The sequence below is a fragment of the Triturus cristatus genome, chromosome 5_2 (genome assembly GCF_964204655.1).
Source record: "Triturus cristatus chromosome 5_2, aTriCri1.1, whole genome shotgun sequence".
Lineage (NCBI taxonomy): Eukaryota > Metazoa > Chordata > Amphibia > Caudata > Salamandridae > Triturus > Triturus cristatus.
The window spans coordinates 803,891,459-803,914,775 of record NC_140588.1 but is presented as its reverse complement, the minus strand read 5'-3'; the positions used below and the strand labels follow the sequence as shown (position 1 = coordinate 803,914,775).

General features: G+C 45.7%; 1 protein-coding gene across 1 annotated transcript in view; it reads right to left on the bottom strand.

Moving 5' to 3' along the window:
* Positions 1–420: 420 nt before the first annotated feature.
* CD40LG (CD40 ligand) overlaps positions 421–23,317 on the bottom strand; it is a 117,474-nt gene continuing 94,577 nt past the window's right edge. Inside the window, exon 5 of the mRNA XM_085607963.1 lies at positions 421–1,286. Within this exon, the coding sequence (XP_085464089.1) occupies positions 913–1,286 (374 nt within the window). The 3' untranslated portion in view covers positions 421–912. The remainder of the gene's footprint in view (positions 1,287–23,317) is intronic.

Here is a 23,317-nt window from a genome sequence, read left to right as displayed (position 1 = left end):
TTACTCTCTAAGAAAATTCGTTTGAAGATGGCCCCCGCGGATATGTATGCAGTTATCTTTGCAGGGATTTTCCTATACTTTGAGAAAATGTATTCCAAGATGTCTGCCATGGATGTGCTAACATCAGCGAGGGTCATCTTTTTTGGGATTTTCTTAAAGCATTATACAATTCATTCAAAGATGTGCGTGCACCTACAGCAGACGTCTAGAAGCGTAGTACTCACAAAGCCAATAGGTTTCAGGGGCGAGGCATACTGACTTTGACAATTCTTGTTAAATCTTTGCACCTTCATGACACCACAAGGCAGGTAGGTATGTAGGTAGCTGTCTATTAATAAACATTTTTTAAGTTGCCCTTTAATTTAAACCAAGTGAATACACAAGCATGTACTAACAAAAGCTCCTCATCGGAATTAGCATGGGTTTGCTTGATCTTTTAATGTGCCACTTGTGTTTGTTAAGTGTTCTATTGTAACAAAAAGCAAGAGCATCTCTTGTTTTAATCTGCTGAAGTGCAGAAAACATGCACAGACTAGAAAGGCTGACCACATTATACATTAAAAGATGTGTTGCATTTAGAGTCCCCTTAGAGAGCTGGTCATTTACATCATTGATACAATCTGAATAGATGTCCCAATCAAAGTACTTTCCAGACTAGTCAGCACGCTGTGAGACTGAGCTTAAGGAAGAAAGTGCAGATATATGTAAAATATGTCTCAGTACAACAAGGTCATTTTCTGGGTCTAACTAGGATTTCCAGATCAATAAATTATAAAATGTACAAAGATAAAACGGAAAGACATTTCCATGAGTACACACACATTTCTATCCAAGAGATGATGATGCTCTCCATCCTTTGGACTCTACAAGCTTCTCGCACATGTCATAGAACTTGTTGGCACGCGCTGTTCTTCAAATCATGAACATGCCAAAGTAGGTGTACCCGGCCATGTAACGAACGTGAGTTGAGTCTGTCACATTCACGAATATTGCCTCACCCTTCTGGAAATCAAATATCCCGCCTAGATAGATAGACTGCTGAGTGCAGTCAGAGGTTCTTAGTCCATTGTGTGCACTCGTGCCCCTGAGTAAAAGCTTGTCGCTCTCGTGTGGATGCTTCAAGAACATGTAGTGGACGAAGGGGGCTGCTGGTGTGCTGCTTCCATTGATGCAGAAGGTCACTTGAGAGTAGACATAGTAAAGCCCTGGCCTTTCCACCTTCAGGGCATCCTTCTCATAGGTCAGATGGCTCACAGTTGAAGAGCCGACCTTTGCCCACTGTAAGGCTATAAATAGAAAAGCATTATTCAGTTTCACAAATCATAACAAGCTCTATGTTACTGTAATTACTGAAAAGAGACATTATAATGTAGGAATAAACAGAATCAAATACTTTTTCCACAACCAAAGTCCCAAATCAACTACATCAGGCAAAATCCTCCCACAATCAAGAAGAATAATAATTTCTTGCAAAATTCCAAACATTTTAAAGACTACATCATACAACCAAGCATCCAAGAGATTGGGTTGGGGATTAAGGGGCTCGTTTGCCCACTATTTGCACCATCCATTTCAGGTGAGATACTCCTCTGGGCCACCGGTATCATTATCCCCATGTGCATTGAAACTAAGTACTATAACTAAGATATATATGCAGTATGGAGGTTTATTTCCAAGGGGCATATCAAAAAGGGCTTTATCTCTGCTTTTTTGGCTTTAAAAGCCAAAAAAGCAGAGATAAAACTAGCGCCCTATCAGCAACACGGTGCTAACACGCAAATTCTCATGTTAGCACCCTTTTACTCTACGCTTCCCCTTGCATCTCTAATGAGATGCAAAGGGGCATTCCAGAGTGAAATAATAGGAGAAATGTCGCTAAGTGACATTTCTCCTATTATCAAGGATATCGCTAACCCTGTTAGAGATAAAAAAAAAGCAGCGCTAACCGCGGTTAACGCTGCTTTTTTACGTCTGGTATTTTTCTGACTTAGCCATGATATTCTATGTAAGGTGGATATCATGGCTAAGTATGTCTATCCCTATCAGCAAGCTATCGCCAAACCTTGTGGGATTATCGCTGTATTTCCAGCGATAATCTCACAATTGGCAGCTTGCGCTCTGAATTTTATCGCTTTGGAGATAAGCGTTGCTGATAGCACGCTATCTCCGCGATAAAATTCAGAGTTGGCCGGCGATAATTATCCTCACGCTAAGAGCGCTGAGCGATAATTATCGCCGGCCCTTGCTGCTATGCCCCCAAGTTATTAAAGCAGCATGCTTCCACCACTGGCTGAGAAGGGGGGGCTCAGTTTGTAAAGGTTATTGACCACCAAAATGTGTAGCAGTTGCTTTTACTAATTAAATTAAATTAATTTTAAAAAGTCCTATTTGGGAAATGCTGGCAACATGCTGATGACTTACAAATCTTGTCTAATGTAATCCGTTGTGTCTACATAGGAACATTACCATATAACTAAAGTTCTTTCTTGATGTGGAGGCCATGTCGCCATGCATCACATTGTACATATCAGGGAAGGGATCCGTAAACTCTTGAGAAGATGATGACAGCAGGTTGTCCAGCTTAAAGGTCCTGATGCCAATTGATCTTGGTGTGTACTAGATATTTTCCATAACAGTTCAGATATGACATTTTCTCAAAATGTTAACTATTTTTCTTCATCTCTCAGATTCGTAGGGAGCCCAATCTTGAACAATGGGCTGTATTTCGTGTCAGTATGGCCACTAGCTTTCACTCTCTACGAACCAGCCTGTGGCTATCCGTGATACACTTGAAGGAGCTACTTGGATTGGATCTTCAAAAGGCCCCATGAAGTTGAAACGACACATTTTGAGCTATGGATAGCACATTGAACTGGATGTGGTTGACCCTGAAAAGTCAGTGCACCTTCTTCACTTTGGGGACATCTCTAAATTCGGAGCGCAGTTACTCCATCAGTGGGATGGAGTATTATACTGCATCATTCTGAAGGAGTAACTATTGACTCAGGACTGTAAAGCCGGCCCTTAGTTGTTTCGTTTGTCTAGATCACATTGATTTAATTGTGTTTTTTAAGGCATTGCATTGATTTAATATATGCCTATTTACTTATTTTATTAAGCTACTTTATAAAAAAAATCTGATTTAATCTGGCAAATATCACCAAACACATGCTGCTTTATGTGCTCCTTACTGTGTGTCGAGATAATGCTTGTATTTCTACAAAAAGTCTCAAATAGGCAAACGTCCCACAGACTTTTCAGGAGACACGTATGCTCCTAACTTCTTCATGTCCAGTAAACAGGCTTTGTAACAATACCATGACTGACGGTCTTTTCCTTGACAGGATAGCTCGTACAACACACATTATGAAGCTAAGTGATAAATTTAACGGTGTTCCGAAATATCATTCTTTCAGTTAACTTGTGCAAAATTCCCAGGGGCATATTTTCAAGAACGGCGTTAAAATTATCGCTGCTTTAGCGGCCGGAGACTGATAATGGGCTTGTTAGTATGCCACAGAGAATTCCAATAGAAGCCCATGTTGACACCAGAACATGGGCTTCTATTGGAATTCTCAAGGGTATATTATCAAGCCCATTATCGCCGCTTTAGCGGCAGTTTCCTGCCGCTAAAGCGGCGATAATTTGAACGCCGTTCTTGATAATATGCCCCCCAATGTCTTGTGCAAGTTGAGAAGTTTGAGAACTTTGCACAACTTCGTCTGTGAGTGATTTTTCCTGCTTATGTGACAATTTTCCTGCAGACACTATTTTTGTGAGAAAATTCACCATCTAAAAGTATTTGTTGCGTAGATTTGGAATGTTTTCCACGCGTTTTTTTTGCTTTGCAAATTTTATGACGTTCATGAAATTTGTAAACCTAAAGAAATATGTATAATACAATCAAGCCTGATTAATAGCAAAGGAAAAGTGAAAACCTGGGGTTGTTTTTTGATGAGTGACTTTCTATTGGCAGTCAGGTGAAAATGTTATCTGGAACTCCAGTTAGCATCTTATTTTTTGCTTGAAACCAGATGCCTCCTTCGCAGAAAAATAAGTCTACCATTGCAAGAGCCATTATTGGCTCAAACGTTAACTATGACAATGTTTTTTAGTAGGCTCATCCAAAAACAATGTGAATAAATTGCAAATGGTGCAAAACGCAGCTGCAAGGGCAGTTTTCAATGATACCTATTTCCCTTTATTATCCCACTGTCGGGAACTTGCACTGACTTCCAGTTTTTGCTAGGATTCAGTTTAAACCTTTTTAAGAGTGCGTCTGTATATTTTAAACAGTGTTTTAGGCCTCGCTGCTTTAGTCTTCCTTTTTGGTTTGTAAGTAAACACAATCTCGATCCTGTTGTTTTAAGGAGAGTATTTGACCTCTAATTGTTACGCGGCCGTGCAGCGCAGGCCTGGCGGCAGCAGCGCTAAATGACGGAGACCACACCAGCTTGCTGTGTCGGTGCGCGAATGCCCAAACGGGGCACGCCCCCTTTATTTATCCTTCGCGCGTACGCCACCGTCGTGGCGTACGCACGTCGTGGGTGACAAGGGCGCACTAGCGGCAAACGCTAGAGCGCTGACTGTAACATCCCTATCCAACTTAGATAATGAAACTTGGACCAGGAGTCCCTCTTTTCAGTCACTTACTTGGCAGGCAAAGTCTTTGAGACGGCTGCTTGGCGGAGGGTTCCGTCGCAGCTCATACCTGGCCGTCGCTCGGGTGTTGGTAGTCGCCGGGCCGTCACGTTCCGCCTCCTCAGCTTCGGAGCTGGGCCCGCCCCGGGCTGCCGTCTCTTCGGGCTGGTCGGGCGGTGGTGATTGTTCTCTCACGGGGGCCCGGACGTCCTCCTCTTCCTCTCCCCCGGACTCTAGTCGGTGTCTTGTGGCTGTGGGGATGCGTTTGAACCACGAGATGTTTCGGGTGGCTGATTCGTTTCCCCGGCGAGCCGTGACCATTGTCCCCCGGCGGCGTTCTACCGTCCAACTTCCCGGCTCGTATCGTGGCTTGAACTTTCCCCCCGGTCGTCGGTCCCTGATGAGGACATTGTCCCCCGGCCCAAGGGCGCGCTCCCGACACCCTCTCGCCCGGCTCACTTGCTGGTTTCGGTGTGCTCGTCGTCGCAGCGCTTGTTCCGCCTCAAATGGTGGGGGGGCTCATCCTGGGTCTGTGGGTAGACCATCCCGGCGGGTCCCCTTCAGCATGAGGGCCCAGGGGGCTTGCTTGGTGGAGCAGTGGGGTGTGCTTCGATACTCTCCGAGAAAGCGCTGAACTTCTTGCTCAGGGTCCAGCTGCTCGGCACTGGCAATGCGGAGGATCTTGTTCAGTGTCCTCATAAAGCGTTCGACCTCGCCGTTTGCCTGAGGCCACTGTGGGGTGATCCGCCGGTGTCGTATTCCTTGGAGGGCGAGGAACTCCTTAAACTCGTGGCCTTGAAACGGCGGCCCATTGTCACTTTTTAGTTCCGACGGGCGTCCGAACATGTGGAATATCTTTTCCAGTGCTGGCCCTACAAATGTGAACGCGGTGGATGGCAGCGCCTCCACCAGGGGGTACTTGGAGAAATTGTCCATCACTACTAGCGTTACTCTTCCATCGGGGAGGGTCCCAAAGTCAACGCTGATTTTGTCCCAGGGGTGTCTTCCTGGCTCTTCAGTTGCGATGGGGGCTGGATGTTCCGGTACGCTAGTCATCTGACACGCTGGACAGCTCCTTACGATATCACCCACCAGGACGTCCAGTCCTGGGAACCACACCTTTTCTCGCATCCTGGCCTTCATTTTCTCCGTCCCTTGATGTCCCTTGTGGGCAAGAAGGGTGGCTTGACGGCGCTGCACTGTTGGCACGACGATCCTGGCTCCTCTCAGGACTATTCCGTCTCTGGTGGTGCTGAGCTCGTTCCGTACTCGCCAGATCTGCTGCAGGTCCGCCCTTTCTTCCTGTGTCCACGTGTTGGCAGACTGTAGGAAGTTGGCCCACGACCCTCGCTGTAGGGCTTCCTTGGTCTTGGTCATCACGGGGTCTTGTTCCGCGGCTTGCATAATCTCCTGTAACGTCAGTACTTGTGGGCATGTTAGTGCCGCGATGAAATCGAGGTGTGCTTCGGCATCGTCTTCCTCCGTTTGTCCCCGCCGGGATGTGTTCGCGATGGCCCGGGTGCCTGGACAGGAAATCGGCTGGGTTCTTGGCGCCAGGCCGGTACGTTATGTCCATGTGGTACTGTTGCAGTCCGATGGCCCACCGTTCTATTCGCCGCGGGGGGTGTGGAGCTGTTCCTCTGAACAGGGGTACCAGCGGTTGATGGTCCGTCACGACCGTGAACGGATGTCCACATTCGTACAGGTGGAAATGTCGACAGCCCCATCTTATGGCTAGTGCCTCCCGCTCAATCTGGGAATATCTCCGTTCGGTCGCTGTGAGGGCCTTGCTTGCGTAGGCCAACGTGGCCCACCGGCCTGGTTCTTGCTCTTGGGTGAGGACTGCCCCAAGTCCTACTGGGCTGGCGTCAACTATCAGCTCTGTCTTCCTTGCCGGGTCGAAATATACTAAGGTGGTCTGGTCGAGGAGCGCTGTCTTGACGGATTGGAACGCCGAATCTTCTTGGGGCCCCCATTGCCATGGGGCGTCCTTTTTCGTGAGTTGTCGGAGTGGCTCTGAAATCGTTGCTAGGTTCGGAATGAACCTTCCACAGTACGTGGCCATCCCCAGAAAGCTGTGCACCTCTGCGGCGGATGTGGGTGCAGGAGCGTCCTTGATGGCTTGGGATTTCCGGGGGTCCACTTGGATGCCGTCGTTTGTAAACGTGTATCCGAAGAACTCTATCCGCTGCTGAAACAGCTGGCACTTGTCTTTGTGAAGTGTAACTCCGTACTCTCTGAGGCGTGTCAGTGTGGCTCTGACCCGCCGATAGTGTTCGTCTACGGTTGTAGAGTGAATCAGGATGTCATCACTCACATTCATGACCCCAGGCAGGCCTTGTAAGATGTCTCTGATAGTGTTCTGGAAGATCTCCGCCGCTGACGATATCCCGAAGTTGAGTCTCCGGTATCGTCTCAGTCCTAGGTGTGTGCTGAAAGTGGTGATGTACCTACTCTCCTTGGCCAACGTTAGCTGGTGGTAGCCTGCGTTTAGGTCCAATTTGGAGAACCACCGCGCGCCGTTAAGGTCTGCAATGATGTCATCCATGGTAGGCGTGATGTGCCTCTCCCTCTTGATGGCTTTGTTGGGGAGCCTCATATCGATACACACCTGGATCTTGCCTGGTTGACGAGGTTTTTCCGCGATTACCATCGGGGACACCCACGGAGTGGGGCCGGTGACTGTCTCTATGACCCCTTGTTCTTCGAGTTTCTTGAGTTCTTCCTCTACCAGAGGCCGTAGACAGAACGGAATTCGCCTGTGCTTCAGGGCTGTGGGCGTGACGGAGCGGTCGATGTCGAGTTTGACCGGTGGGCGTTTGATGTTCCCTAGGCCGGTGAATAGTTCGGGGAACTGATCCAGAAGGTCGGCCGTTTGCGTGTCTTGAACTTTCCGGAGGAACATCAGGAGCCCCAGGTCTTCAGCGGCATGCCCACTCAGGAGGGTGTCTACCTCTTGATTGATGATATGCACCTCAATGGTGATTTCGGCATCCTCCGTCCCCACCGGCACTGTCATTTTCCCAAGGAGGGGCAAAGGAACATCGCTGCCGTAGGCATAGATCCGGGCCTTCGAGGTTTTGAGTTCTGGCTTTGGTCGGAGGCGGTTGTACTGCTGCACTCCCATAACAGTGACGGATGCTCCCGTGTCGATCACGGCGTTCACCTTTGATCCAGCGACCATGATGTCGCACCGAGGCTGAGGACGTCTCGTGCTTTTTAAGGCCCTGGTGAACGAGACCACGTATGTCTCTTCTTCGTCGTCGGACTCCGAGTCGTCTTCTTGTAGGGCTTGCGTGTGTCGAGGCCCTGTGTCGGTTCTGGAGGAGAGGGATAGTTGGGATAGTTGCCTCACCATGCCTCTTGTGGGCCTCTTCCCTCGAGCATCCTTCCTTGTGGCGCGCTTCCTGCAGACGGAGGAGAAATGGTTCAGTGTGCCACAGTTGGTGCACGTCTTCCCTTTCGCTGGGTAGGTTTTCCCTTGATGTTCTTCATACCCGCAGTAGTCTAGCTGCTGGTCTGCGTTTCTTCTCGTGCGTCCGCACTGCGTCTGCGCGCTCCGTTTTGATGGTCACGCTTGGCCCCGCGCCTCGCGTGAGTGCTTGTTCCATCTCTTCCGCCCGCGCGTCGGATAGATCGTGGGAGCGGGCTAGCACCAGGATGTCAGCCATTGGAATGTTCGGTTGGCGGAGGATGAGGCTCCGCAACTTCTTACTACGGATGCCGTAGATGAGCTGCGCTCTGATTTCCTCCTTCGCGCGGTCGCCGACCAGGTGGGTGTCTGCAAGCACCCTCAGCCGTGCATGAAATGCGTCCACCGACTCCCCTTCTTTTTGCTTTGCCTGACGCATTTTGAATACCTCGAAATCCGGATTCATCTGGGGGTCAAAGTGCATGTTGAGGGCCGTCACGGCCGCGTCGTAGTCGTCTGCGCCGCCAGTGTTAGGGAGGTGCTTGAATAGCAGGTAGACCTCCTCCCCCGCGTAGTGAAGAAGGAGTGACCGCTTCACCGCGCCATCCGTCTCCCTGGAGCCGATGAAATAGTTGTTTAGCCGCCCAATCCACGTCTGCCAGCGCGGTGCGGCTGTCGCAGGGTCAGCAGTCTCACTGAAGGGTGGCAGGACGCCTGTAGGCCGGTGGAATGGGTGGTTAGGCGGCGGGGGGTTGTCATCTCCCATGGCACTGCAGTGGAGGGTGGCTCCGGGCGGTGGATTGGGTGTACCAACGCCGGACGACGGGCAGCACAGCCGGGGCCCCAGGCAATGGCTGGCACGTGAGCCTGGTTAAAATCAGTGGCGTGAGGATGCAGGCCTGAGGCAGGGCTGGAGGGTGGGAATCTTCATCCGCTAAGTATTGTAGGCCGTGGTTGGTGCACACGTGCTCACCTCGAGGAGCAGGCCTTGGCAGTGCTGTGACAGCTGGTGCGGCCGCAGGGCAGGCTCGAGGGGGGTCCAGTAGAATCAGGTGCGCGATCGCGGGGCTGCGGGGCTGCCGCGATGCGCTCAGCGGGAGGTGGCGCTGTCACTGGGTCACGCGGCAGGTCCGGCCGCCTCGTCGCCAGTGTTACGTGGTCGTGCAGCGCGGGCCTGGCAGCAGCAGCGCTAAATAACGGAGACCACACCAGCTTGCTGTGTCGGTGCGCGAATGCCCAAACGGGGCACGCCCCCTTTATTTATTCTTCGCGCGTACGCCACCGTCGTGGCGTACGCACGTCGTGGGTGACAAGGGCGCTCTAGCGGCAAACGCTAGAGCGCTGACTGTAACACTAATAACCCGACATATTCTGTATGTCTTCTCTTACATTCCCACGAGGCAAATCAACAACGAGGCGATAGAAAATTATCGCTGCTTTTGCGGCCGTTTTCGGCCAAAAAGCGGCGATAATTTTATCGCCTAATTAGCAAGGTCACGCTAACGCGTGAAACCTTGCTTTAGCGTACGAAATCTTAACGCCCAGCTTTGCATCTCTAATGAGATGCATAGTGGCTGTTCCTGACCTGACATGACAGGAGAAATGTCGCTAAGCGACATTTCTCCTATCATCAAGCCCCACGCTATGAAGCATGGCGGCAAGAAAAGTAGCGATAACCCCTGTTATCGCTACTTTCCTTACGCCTGCTTCAGGACTGACTTAGCCATGATATTCTATGGAAGGAGGATATCATGGCTAAGTTTGTGAGTCCCTATCAACAAGTTAACGCCCCATTTCGTGAGATTATCGCTGGGTTTCCAGCGATAATCTCACGTTAGGCAGTTAGCGCTAGGATTTTTATCGCTTTTGAGATAAGCGTTGCTAATAGCACTCTATCTCAGCGATAAAAATCCACGCTAGCCGGCGATAATTATCCTAGCGCTAAGTGCGCTTAGCGATAATTATCGCCGGTTATTGTTGATATGCCCCCACATCTTTTGGTTTAGCGCATCGTCATCTAGTGTAGTGTACATACATGTATGCACAAATAATTCCTAAGCATAATTTACATATATATCACTCATTAATTTCAACTATGTGAGTAGGCCATGATCTAGACTGCTAGAGAAATGCTGAAACATTCTTTTGGAAATACCTTTACGTTATATAAAAAAGTATTTCACAACGGCCACCAAGTTGTCCTTGAGTGACTTCGTAATTGCATTTTCCTTGTAGCTGCTTCCACTGCATATTTTCCACTCGTTTCTTGAGCTGACATTTCACTTCACCCGACCGACCTCCGACAAAAACACAGAGGACGCGCAGACCGGGCCTCAGACGCTCACCGCGCGCGCCTGCCAGCTAGGAGCGCCTCCCACTTCCAATAACTTTTACATCTATAAAAATACATGCGCAGCTTGACCGGGCCACTGGTTCTCGTGCAGCTCAAAAGATTCATTCGTGCAAAGGCATCACAGTCATATAACGAAACCAGAAATGTTTGTGGAATTTTCCTGCTCCGAGATGAGGCGCTCAATCTTACTTGTTGTGGTTTTGCTCACAAGCTGTGGCATTCGCTTTCAGATGAGATTCTTGTCAGATTGACAAAGCTCGACAGAAAGTACAACGAACAGCGTGAACAATAAGATGAACCAGTCTGGTCATTGGCTGGAGACATAATGGACTTCTCTTACCAGCAATACTGAAGTTTACACAAAAAAGTGATGGATGGAATGCTTGAATTAATCTCAGTGGCTGGTAAATACGCGGAGCCACATCCTAGCCAATGTTATTTTGAGCACCATGCAACCTCAGTTTAGACCCAGCCATATAAAAATCAGTTTTGACCCTGCTCCAATAGGAACAGTCCAGCCCGAACTGCCAGGCCAAGTGCTCTCTAAACCTGAACAAAAACAACCCAAGACTGCTTTCACTCTTATTAGGGTTCATCGTTTGGGCATACCTTAGTTCCAGTAAGACAGTGTGCAAGGGGCCCACATCTGGGCATACCCATCGCACTTAGGGCTCCCCGATGAAGTACGCAAAAAAGGAATGGAGTGTATGCTTGAATTATTCTAAGACACTGGTAATTACTCAGGGCCACATCCCAGTCCTTGATATTGTTCCAGTTTATGCCCCAAGTGGGATGTGGGTCCCATTCCCACTATGTCATAGGACTCAAGCTGTACCTCATTGATGAGACCTATGTAGGTCAACACCAGTCTAGGGTTGCTTGTGGTCCCTTCTGGAGGGTTGTCTTATCTAGCAGTTCGGTACAAACTATTCCTATGAGGAGCAGAGCAGTACTGAATTGCATACGGCAGGGTTTTTTCTAGAGTGGCACGGTGAGGGCGAGAAGCGGTGGACTAGAATGTGGCCTGAGCGATTGCTATTGGCTTATATTAATTCAAGCATTCCATCAATCGCCTTGCTGTTGTTGCAGCTTATGCCCTAAGGCCAATGGGTATGCCTACATGTGGGTCCTGTGTTCACTATAAGACTCAACCTATATCTCACTGATGAGACCTAAATAGGACGAAACTGGATTGGGGTTGCTTGTGGTCCCTTCTGGAGGGGGTCTTGCCTGGCAATTTGAGACAGACTGTTCCCCTGAGGAGAAGGGTTGGTACTAATTTGCAAAAGGTGGGCCTTTGTCTAGAGTGCCATGGTGCTCGAGAAACGACGAAATGGAATGTGGCCCAATGGTTGCCAATGGTTGAGATTAATTCAAGTATTCCATCCATCACCTTGTTGTTGTTGGATTTCATACAAGAAATGCTGCATTTATAGTACTTGGGCTTCCTCATTACTTTAATCGAGGAGCTACTATCATCTGTTGTGCATGAACTACACATAGACTTAGTTAAAAGAAGATACTGCAGTATTGTATTATTTGGCATTGGTAGAAGTGAAGTGAATGGTTGCTTCCACCAAAAAGTTTGGCCTCTGCTGCACTCTGATCTCCGCAAATCTGGATTCTGCAGTGGCCACTAACAACAAGCATTTTTAAAGCCAATAGATCTGGCATTAATGTGCTAACCTGTGCAAATTCCTCTGTTTATGTCATTTGTTTAGTGCTGTTTTGATGAGAAATTTTGAGTAGAGAGGGGGAAATCTTATGCAAATTTCCACTAGCAGAATATTGTGCCTTTGGTTCAAGAAATTTGAAGGATGATGGACGCACAACATATTTGTTTAATTTATTGTGCTGCCTCCCGTTCCGATACTTTTCTTGGTTAGGATATTTTATGGCCGTGAAGACTTCTTTTTTATTTGTCCTTCTTAGTGCCAAGAAATCTATTGCACTATTGCTCGTGTATCATACAAGATTGGTTCCACATTGTTTGTGTGAGAAGTTGAGTGTGGCAGCTACTTTCATTAGTTTAGTTTGCTGTGTTGAAACATTTGAATAATAAAACGCTTTTGTATACGTTTGCCAACCATCTCCAAATTGGAAAAAAGTTATAAGAAAGTGCTTAGGAAAAGACTGCACATGGCACTGATGTCACAGCCCTGTGCTTTCTGCCACATCAGGAAGAACATTGTGTTTCCTGAGGGTCATGAACTGTCAACTTCATAATTAATGCTAACTAGCATCAACAGGGAGCGTTACTCTGTTGGGTGAGACACATCGACTTGTGCTGCATGGTTTAAGGACTGAGACACTTTAGGGACATTGTCAGATCTAGAGGGTGGCTGTGCTGAGGATAATATTAGTTTGTATAAGAGTCTCAAACATTTAAACGTTTTATTTGAATATAGTAAAATTGCTTAACAACTATGTGGCAAGACTGAGGAGGTTACAAATGTTAAGCAAATGTGTTGTAATATTCAAGGTAAGCAATGGCAATCCCAGAGCCCTCCATCAGTAGTTAGTTTATCCATAGCCAGGAGGTGGCAAGGTAGTGTATAGGTCTGATTTAAAAACTAAAGTGAAGTAAGAATAGTTGGTCATAAAGTTGAGGAAGACTACCAAATAGTGGGGTCAGCGACACATAGACATGAGTGGCAGTTTGTCGAATGGACGTAGAATGTCAAAATAGAAGGAGTAGGCATTAGCTTACAGATCAATCAACCATACAACAGAAGTTAAAGAGTGCCAAGCGAGCAAAGGCATTTGTACGAAAAGCAGCAAAATCATCTGTCATTATACCAGATGCACTTGTAAATGAACCATCAAGAGTGGTAGCGCACAACGGAGTGGAGTAATTTATGTTGAAGAAGGGGGTATAGATGCATCTGTGTGGTAAGTATTGTATATTTCATCAGATGAGGTTGAAGAACAGCAATCAAAAGCCTCAAGGGAAAGGTAGTTGATGACTATTTGTAAGATATTCTATTAGTGGACTCATGATCAAGCGATACCATTATCAAACACAATTGTCGACGTAGGTGGGATGGTAAGATCAGAAATATCGCTGTATCTAGCAGTAGTGGTGCAGTTGGTGTGAGATATATCTTAACCAGAATGGTGTAAGAAACTGGATTATTTGTTGAAAGGGGTGAGAACCCACTTTTATCATTACAATCCTTGTCAGAGTCGACCAAAAAAGTCACCAAATAAACTGTTGCTTAAGCCTCTGATAGCTTGGAACAAAGTAGAAGCACAACAGAAGAAAAATCCTGAACCTATTTTGAAAAATAGAGGATAATTGAATAAATAAAACAACATTAAAACAACAGAAATCCAATCAGTAGAACTGGGTGACATGAATTTTAAAGTTTAAGGATATATATAGCATAAAAAGTGCCTACTTCAGTTATCTTTTCGTGCTAGACCGGGTTGAAAGCTTTACCTTCAGACTAAGTCTCTAGGATGGGAGTCACAAATACTCAGTGAGGCAAACCAGCAGGCTGTGGCCAAAGAGGGCTCCAGATTGTTGGATTGCTGCAGGATGATGTCTCTGTGAAGCCATTTTCATTTCACAGGAAAGCTAAGAGTGGGAGAAATTAAAAGTTTGCGCCAGGGAAGGTCCCTTGCCGACCGGATACTTTTTGTGCGATCGCCTGGTGAAGCTTTCTACCTTCAGCTTAGTCACATTTTTAGAGCTCAGATTCTTCCTGTGTGGCAAGGCTGCAGGCTGTAGCAGACAAGGGCTCCACAAGGCCAGATACCTTCTCTGCGAAGTCCTGCTGGATTAAATTGGCTGCTGAAGAGAAGAACATAGTGGGAGCAACTTCAATCTTTGTCCTAGTGGAGATGAACCTTCGTCAGATCGGCTTGGCAGCTTGGTCCAGGTCCCCTGTTGCTTCTAAGAGCAAAAAGTTGGCAAAAAGTATCTAAGTCCCAGGTTTCAGGAAACATTAGGAGGAGTACACTTTGACACCAGCCCAGTGTCCAGGACTTTGGGGACAGCACTTCCAGAGTATCACTCCAGCGGAGTCCAGCAGCAAGGTCCAGGGCTGGCCCAGTTGGAACTGGTCAGCTGAGCAGTTGCAGGAAAATGCCTCCCGCAGCTTACTGTGTCCCAGTAGCTCAAACAGGAGGTCAGCCAACTGGCCTGGGGAGTCTCTTATGGTGTCCTGGTTTCATTCAAGGCAGGCAGTTCTAGTCTTCCTTCCAGATTGAGACATCAGTGCAGTCCTTCTTCTGATCGTCAGAGGTCCAAGAAGTAAGTGGGGTACTGGGGGATGCCACAATTATGGGCAGTGACACCCTGTGGGTGAGGGAAACACCTGGTTCTTCCCTGACCAATGGGGTAAAAGTTCTCGGGCGACCCTACCCACCTTTGCAGCATTTCCTGTGTGTTTTACTGTAAGCTATCCCACAGTGCCACTTTCTTCACAAACCCAACTATCAGAACCTTTCCTCTCCTAGTCAGAGCTCCCTGTACCCACCCAGAGGTGTGGCTATGATAATGGGGAAACCAATATTTTTGGTCAATCTAAACCAGTTCTGGGACAGCCTACATCCACCCAGGCTTGGAGCCAAGCAGACTTGAAAGGCAAAGGGAGGCAGGCCTTGGTGTGAGCTACATCTGCCAGTGATGGGGTAGACACTTATTAAAGTTCAGGAAGGGCTAGCAAAATCCCCCAGGCCATTCTGCATGAGGGATAAAAACACCTCTCCCCACCCAAGCCTATTGTCCACTGTCTGGGAGCAATACACATAACACCTCATGAGAGCTATTATCAGTCAGATGACCTGGACACAGACAGAAAATCACATTAAGCTTAGACAGGAAAATACAACTTTCTAAAAGTGTAATTTTTAAAATAGTAATATAAAATGCCATTTTACCATTACGTTGGATTTTAAATGACTATTAAAATAAATCCTTGAATAATATTTCTATCTGCTTCCTAAGCACTGTAAGAAATGATGATACTACCTAGTATTTCCCTATGAAAGAGCCAGCCTTGCTACAGTAAAGAACAGCTTTTGGAGAGTTTTACTGCTAGGACATGTAAAGCTTTCACTATACTTGTCCTACTTTTTAAATACCACACACCCTGGCCTATGGACATAAAGGGACCACCTTCAGGGTGACCTATACACATTAGAAAAGGGAGGTTTAGGCCTAGCAAAAGGTTTCTTTTAACATGTCGAAATTGCAGTTTAAATTACCCACCCAGGCTACACAATGGCAGACCTCGAGGCATGTTTTACAGTGCTACTTTGAGAATGGCAAAATACGTGCTGCAGTCCACTAGTGACATTTAATTTACAGGCCCTGGGTACATGCTGCATGCTAGGGAAGTAAATTAAATGTGTCAATCAGGTGTATGCCAATGTCATCATGTTTAAAAGGGAGAGCAGAAACTCTTTAAAACTGGTTAGCAGGAGAAAAGTGTGCAGAGTACTATGGACAACAAATACTGGTTCAGCTACAGAAGGCAACAAATCTGGGGTAATACTTTCGCAAAAGATAGGCACTTCTAACAGATGTTGAATGTTTGTTAATTTCAGATTTGATATTAGTCTTTGGAATAAAGGCTGAGGAACACAGTGCCAGGGTGCACAAGGCATTTATGAGTTTGGAGAACAACGGTCCCACTTTCAAGAGTGAGAAATGTAATCTGAAGACGAAAAGGATAACATACCTTGGATACACCATTGACCAGGATGGCATACAACTATGAGAGAAGTTGGTCAACACTATTATGAAAGTAATTTGTCTGAATGATAACACTGAGTTATCCCTGTATCTAGGTTTGGTGTATTGCTACTCCATAATTGTGGTAGACTTTGCTAATAGGATGAGAAACTAGAAGAGGAACAACAGTTTAAGTGGACTATGGATTTCAGAAGGAGTTCATGAACATTAAGGCAGATATTAACAGGGAACATCAAATAGATGTAACATTTTATATCTATTTGATATTCAGAGCTCTCTAGTTCACATTATTGAAGTTTGTAATCGATTTGGGGGAAGTGTTGAGACAAGTTCAAAAGGGACAGGAAGTAATCATATAGTTTGTGCCAAGTGCACTCAAGAAGGCACAGAAAAAGTATTTTTGGATTGCTCTGGCCATGAACAAGGCATCAGTGCATTTCTGCACACAAATGTAGGCTGTACGATACAAGGTGAAGACTGACTACAACCCATAGTTCATTCATCGTTTCAGTGCCTGGGTTTCTGGAATGACCACATGCAGAAATGCTTGATGGTTCTTTAAATGCAAGAGTATTATTTTGTGGCAGACAGATGTGCCAGGAAAGAACTACAATATCTTAGGCAGCTGGTAAGCTGTTTAAGTCATCTGCAAGGTAAGTCAAATATGGGTGACAGTGGTACAGTCTGGTGGAACGCCCATTAGTGAAGGAGAGTGGAAGGACACTATGGAAATAACAAATGTCAGAAAATGGATGGCCAAGCTTTGAAAGTGAAGAGAGATGAAGGGTAATGCTATTGGGAAAGATCTGTTTAATTAGTGGTGCTAAATTAATTTCACTGACTAAAATGAGGTTAATGTCATTAACTTTAGCTCATCATAAACTCCTAGGTCATAGTATCATGAAGAAAACTCTACAGGAATTATATTGTGACCATCAATTAATGCCGATGTGAAACTGGTGGTGAATGAGTGTATACTGTATGAACAAAGTGATAACGATCATAAAGCAGTCTACCGGTTTTTGGAACATATAGAAGCCTTGCAGGAACATCACACTGGATGATATTGGTCTGGTGGAAACCTTGGGGAAAAGAGGTCAGTTTGTCCTAATTTTTTTGTATTATCACTGCATTTGAGCCTAGGATTAGTTGGTTGGGAAGGTTAATTTTGTTAAAAGATTTTCATAGAGGGTTATCAGCAGCAGTCTTTAAACCAGAACTCCACATCAATTTTGCCTGTGACATCACAGATGTAAATACACCTCTCATCATTAACACCAGCACTTTCAACCTCATCTGAGACCTTAACTTTCACCTAAAAGACCTACCCAAACTCTATGGCCCTTCTAAAAAATGTTGGAAACCTTAGCCTCACTCAGCCTGGTACTAAATTTAACCACACTGCCAGACACCTATTTGACCTGATTTTCTCCGCAATCGGCAACATCACATTCGACCTGGAAAGACCACGCCCTCAGCAGTTTCAGCATACTCACCCTGCACCAGTACAGATCTACCACCACAGACACACCCGCTGCAACTGGAAAAGAATTACAGAATAGGACTGGGGTACCACCATCTTCGCACACAGTCCCTAGCACACCAGCAACTTGCCAAAAGCTATCAAGAACTTGGGTCTCTAGTTGGCAGAGGTTTGCACCCTGTTCAAGTAGGGACCGCAATCCTAGTCAGGGTAAGCTAAATACACACTTTAAATTAACCTGTGCTCATCCTCAGGTAACTTGGCACAGAGCAGCCAGTCTCACCTTAAGAGGCAATGTGTTAAGTATTTGTGCAACCAAAAAAAAAACCCACACTCACTCTAACACAATCAAAACACCAAAAGAAGGCTCTGCACAGGTTTAGAAAAATAGAGATTATCTGAGGAAAATAAGACCAAAACAACAAAAATCCAATCAGTAGAAGTCGAGATATGAATTTTTTAAGAATAAATGCAAAAACAGTGCTTAGAAGTCACTACCGGTCAAAAGGTTGCTTGAGGTCACTAGGGACCGGTACTAATCCAAAGTTCTGGCCAAAGCAATGGAGGGAAGGCCAGCTACAAGACTCACACCAGTACCGTTGGAAAAGTACCCTGGGTGGAGAAAGTGGCAAGGTCTAGATAACAATGCTTTGGTTCCGATTCAGGCAGTGGGTACCTGCTTCGTCATCCAGCTCTGTAGAGATGAATGCACTGCATCGTCGTTGAGCTGCACAGAGCGTCGTTGTGGGACACGCAGGCTGTGGAACCCCTGTTGTTGAACAGCCTCTGCGTCACGTCCAAGGGCGATGTGTCAATTCTGACCAGGGCAGTGGTGATGATGTGTTGGTTTTGTAGAAAAACAGCTGCATTACCCACTTCTGAGGCCCAGGACTGGGGATGGGGCATCTCAGGCACGGGTAGGACACACAGATGGCAGAGTCCAGTAGCAACAGTAGGATTTCAGGAAGTATTTTGTGTCCATGAGACCTCAGAAAAGAGGAGGCAAGCCAGCAAGTTCTTGGAGTGACCCTGGGTTCAAGCACGATGTGTCCAATCCTGAGATTCTACCCTCAGCGGATGTGGAACACCAACCACACAGCTCTTGCGGACCACATCAATGCTGGCACAAACAACAGCAAGGAAATCTTCTTCATCATCAAAGATTTTGCCACACCTTCTGCCACCTCCAGCAACATCAACCCCTCACAAGACATTTGCAATAAGTTTTCTGAATTCTCCTGTAAAAATTCACTTCCATATACTGCAACTTCGACCCTCAACTGAACCCCATCATCATCGCAACTCAACTTCGCAACACTGCCAAAGAACGAACCATGAACTTGTGACCCGCCGTCACCATTGTCAATACCGCTACTACCATGAATACAATTCACTAGGGGGCCCTATCTGACCCTTGCCTAACCATGCCTTCACTAAAGCACACTTACCGATCCGTAAAGCACCAACGCAAATCCTTAATGCCTTCATCGACTCAGCCCCATTTCATGGACACCTACCAGGAAACATGCCACCATCATGCTCCTCCTCAAGAAACCATCAGTTGACCCAACCATGCTCTCTCCCTCCTACCATAACCGGCCAAGGTCTTAGTGAAACTGATCAACCAAAGACTCACAGACTGCATCAGCAACCACCAGCTTCTCAACGTCATGCATTCTGGATTCAGGCCCAACCAAAGTACAGAAACAGCACTTATTTCTGCCACAGACGCATGATCCTTGACAGATGAGACAGCGCAGCCCACATTCTTCTGGACCTCTCTCCAGAATTTGACAAAGTCTCACTTTCCATCCTCATCAGGTGCCTGTACGAGATTGGCACCCAAAGACCTACTTGCTGCTGGATCTGATCCTTTTTAAAGGATAGAACTCAAGCTGTCAAGCTGGCACTTCACTCCTTGGAAGCCTGCAAACGTAGCTACGGAGTGCCACAACATTCGTTGCTCAGCCTCAACTTCTTCAATAAATACATGATCCCTCTAGCCAAAATCATCTACACATATGACATCAATATCCTCTCCTACACACAATTCATGCGCTCTCTCTTACACAAGACCCCCAACACAAGAAACAAGTTCACTGCCTGCATAACTGAAGTCACAACACCGACAAGATAGAAGTAGTGATCTTTGTCAAGAACTCCTCGCCATGGGACTCTAACTGGTGACTGGCTGAACTCAGACACACACCAGGAACCCACATCAGGAACCTCGGACTCATCGTCAACAAAAAACTGGACATGACAGCACAAATTAATGCAGTCACTCCATCCTGATTACACTCGCTGAAAATGCTGAGAAATATCTTCAAATGTCTTGCAAGCAACACCAGAAACACCATCACTTACACCCTAGTCACCAACTGGATGGACTATGAGAACACCTTTTATGCTGGCATCACCAAGCAACTCGCCTGAAGACTACAAACCAAGTAGAATTCTGCAGCCATATTCATCTTCAACCTCCGAGACAAACTTCAAAAGACATCACACCTCAGGGAGCTCCACTGATTTCCCATACACAAATGTGTGCATTTCAAACTCCTCACTTACACATTCAAGGCACAATACAACTTAGGCCCCACATACCTGAAAAGTCGTATCTCCTTCCACCAACCACCAAGACACCTCCGCTCCGAAGGACTTCATGCTGGGCACATCCCAAACATACAGACAACCACATCATGGCTTTCTGAAGACCTGCATTTTCAATCAATCAACCTACCCTAGGCAAGGCTAGTCACACACACCTGCTCAGTGCCAGGACAGCAACGCAGGAAACAGTGGCCTTAACAAATACACATAGCACAACACATGATTACTTCAGCTTTTCTCAGTAGAGATGCATGAGTACTAGAGAGAGAGTGATAACATGCCCACTGGCTAATCAATTGGTTGACCAAATGAATTGAGTTATCAATGCAGTTTGCAATTAGCAAAGGCCACACTGCTAACAGAACAGGATTTGATTGAGAAATCGTTGCAAGCTTCCAGGACCACAGAGTGCTCCACCATTTTGTCAGTCCTTCTATTGTCATGAAGAAATAAAGACAAGAACAACATTGAGTTTTCAGCAGATAGGTGGGGATAGTTGTAGGTAGCTTGTTAACATGGATGCAGTGAGAAATTATCTAAACAGCAAAAGTATAGGATACATAAAGGTGTACAAATGGGTGTGAAAGAGGTTGAATTCTAACTAAGAGTATGTGTGAGGGTGAGCATATTGAAATATTTTAGAGGAAACACAAAGTAACTTCATCATCTTCAGAAGCGCAGATGATATGAAGTGAGGAATCATAGTCTCACCCTCGATGATGGTTCATGGTGGAACAGGGGAAGGTTCTAATAAGTAAGCGTGTGTGCTGAAAACTATGCAGAAGAGGAGAGAAGTGGGAGAGGTATTCAGGGTATTGAAGAGGGTTCAATAAGGAGAAGGTTGAAACATATAAACTTAGCTGGCTATATTTTAGGATGGTCTTCTTAGGTTTCTATCACCCTTCAGCCTTCTTTTTGCAACCTCGTGTGTACATGTTTTGTGACTGCTTTTGCTTTTTCCCATTTATATCAGTTCAATTTGTAATTTGTGCTTTTGATAAGCAATGAGGGAGATAAGTTTTAATTGGACACCTAATTCCCTATGAAGTAGAATATGAGGTCATAGTATTACACCCTGACTTTTGTTGTGTTTAATGGCTCATTGCTTTAACCTCTGAGACAACTTACCAGAGGCAGCTGAGTGTGCAAAAACATCTGTTAAACTACACAAGAACCACAATTAATTGTTAATCTGCACAAAATGGCCAGTTAGGACTAAATGCACACGAGGAAGGAATTCCAAGGGAGCCATGTGCCATTCTAGCAGAGAAACAATCTCAGAGGCATTATGTAGACATCAGTCAAGATGTCACAAACGATATATAAAAAATTAGGAGTTCTCACAGTAAACAAGTAAATGACAGCAGGTAGCTGAGTCACCATGCAGCTTCATTGCAATTAAACAACAACCCACATTCCTTTGGGCCCAATTTGGTGTGTGGAGAGTGAGGAGTAACAGCACCTTATCAAGGAACACAAGCAAACACCAGTGGAGCGAAGAGGCAAATCAAGCCAAAGAAAGCACAAAGCAACGCTGGGTACTGCCTGATCCTTCCCCTTGGGGTCAGTCGACTTTCTAAATAAGATGTGACCATCCTGAAGAGTTAATGGTTGCTTTCCTTCTTTTTTACAGTCAGGATCTTGAACCATAATGTCATTATTCTCCCAGAAGTCCAAACTCTGTAAGTAAATAAGTGACTGTCCTTTCCTCAGAATATTTTTCCTTCAAATTAAATTAGTAACATGCAGTTTTATATTGTTCAATAAGTAAAATAAAAACATAAACAGATTCAACATTAATGTTTTACATTAACCCCTTCAGCGCGGCGCGGATTACCGCGCCGTGCTGAAGGTTCGTTGCACGGGCGGGGCCGTGACGGAGCGGTTCCGTCATCCGCACAGCACGACCGATGCGCTTGACGGAACCGCTCCGTCATGCGTATCGAAAGGGTTAAAATACTTAAACATTTTGTTCTTTTTATTATAAAGAAAAGTTGAATAAACATTTAAACTTTCCCTATACTTTAGCATACACAGATATCTCACCTGGTGGGAGAAACCTCTGCCTGCATCTGGAAAGTTACTAGTAGTAAAGTTAAATTGTTACCTTATTTTGTAAATAATGATTACATTAATTTAAATATATTGAATAAAACATACATTTTTTAACAAGTTAAGATAAATTATTTATATTTAACATTATTTCCTACGGGGTTCTACTTTATATCCCTACCTTCATTATATTCTATGGGAAGGTGTTGCAGTTTCCGTGGTTGGCCATGTGTGGTGCTTTACTCATTGCTGCACTTGTTTGGCTATAGAAATGTAACCTTGTAAATTTGGCTCCACTCCCTGTTTCTGGAGGTGGAGACATGTTTGTCTATACTTTTGAGTAACTTTACACTCATAAATGGTGAATAGACAAAAGTAGTAATTTACTCAAAAGTTTAAGAGTAAACTTATACATCTAGATTTACTCATGTGTAAGTTTGCCTTTGTGAACTGGTCCCTTAATTCCCACAGCACTTAGAGATGTGACAGGATTTTACATAAACATATCCTACAGAAGTCTGGAGAATTTCTTGTTCCAGTATTTCTGGGTTGCTGAGACGAATCAGCAGCTTCACTTTCACACTGAGATTGGCATGAGGTACTGTATTAACATGCTAACTTGTCTATATTTATGTTTGATTGAAATGATTTTTTCAGAAAGTGCGACTAGTGCAGCCGCACCAGGCGTTGACCTCAGGGGCACTGTGTTTAAAAATTACTTATGAATTGAAAAGCACTTACTGCAAGTTCCATTTGGGCCTAGCAGTTTTCCGGCAACAATAAAAACGTCAGAATTACTCTGGTGATTAATGTTCCTGGTGAAGAGAGATCGGAGTTTTCGCTTAGGCAGTTTTGACTCATCCTAAAGTAGCGGAGAGAGTTAATGTGCCTGCTGCAAAGAATGTGTTCCATACAGATCACAGAACTGAGTGAACGATGAGTAGCACTATATATAAAATGAAAGGTATGTCAGAGGGGAGCTATAGAGAGATGAGGGGCACTGTTAGAAGGTGGTAGCGCGGGAATTCGTCGAGAAGGAGGCCATGTTGTGGGGGTGAG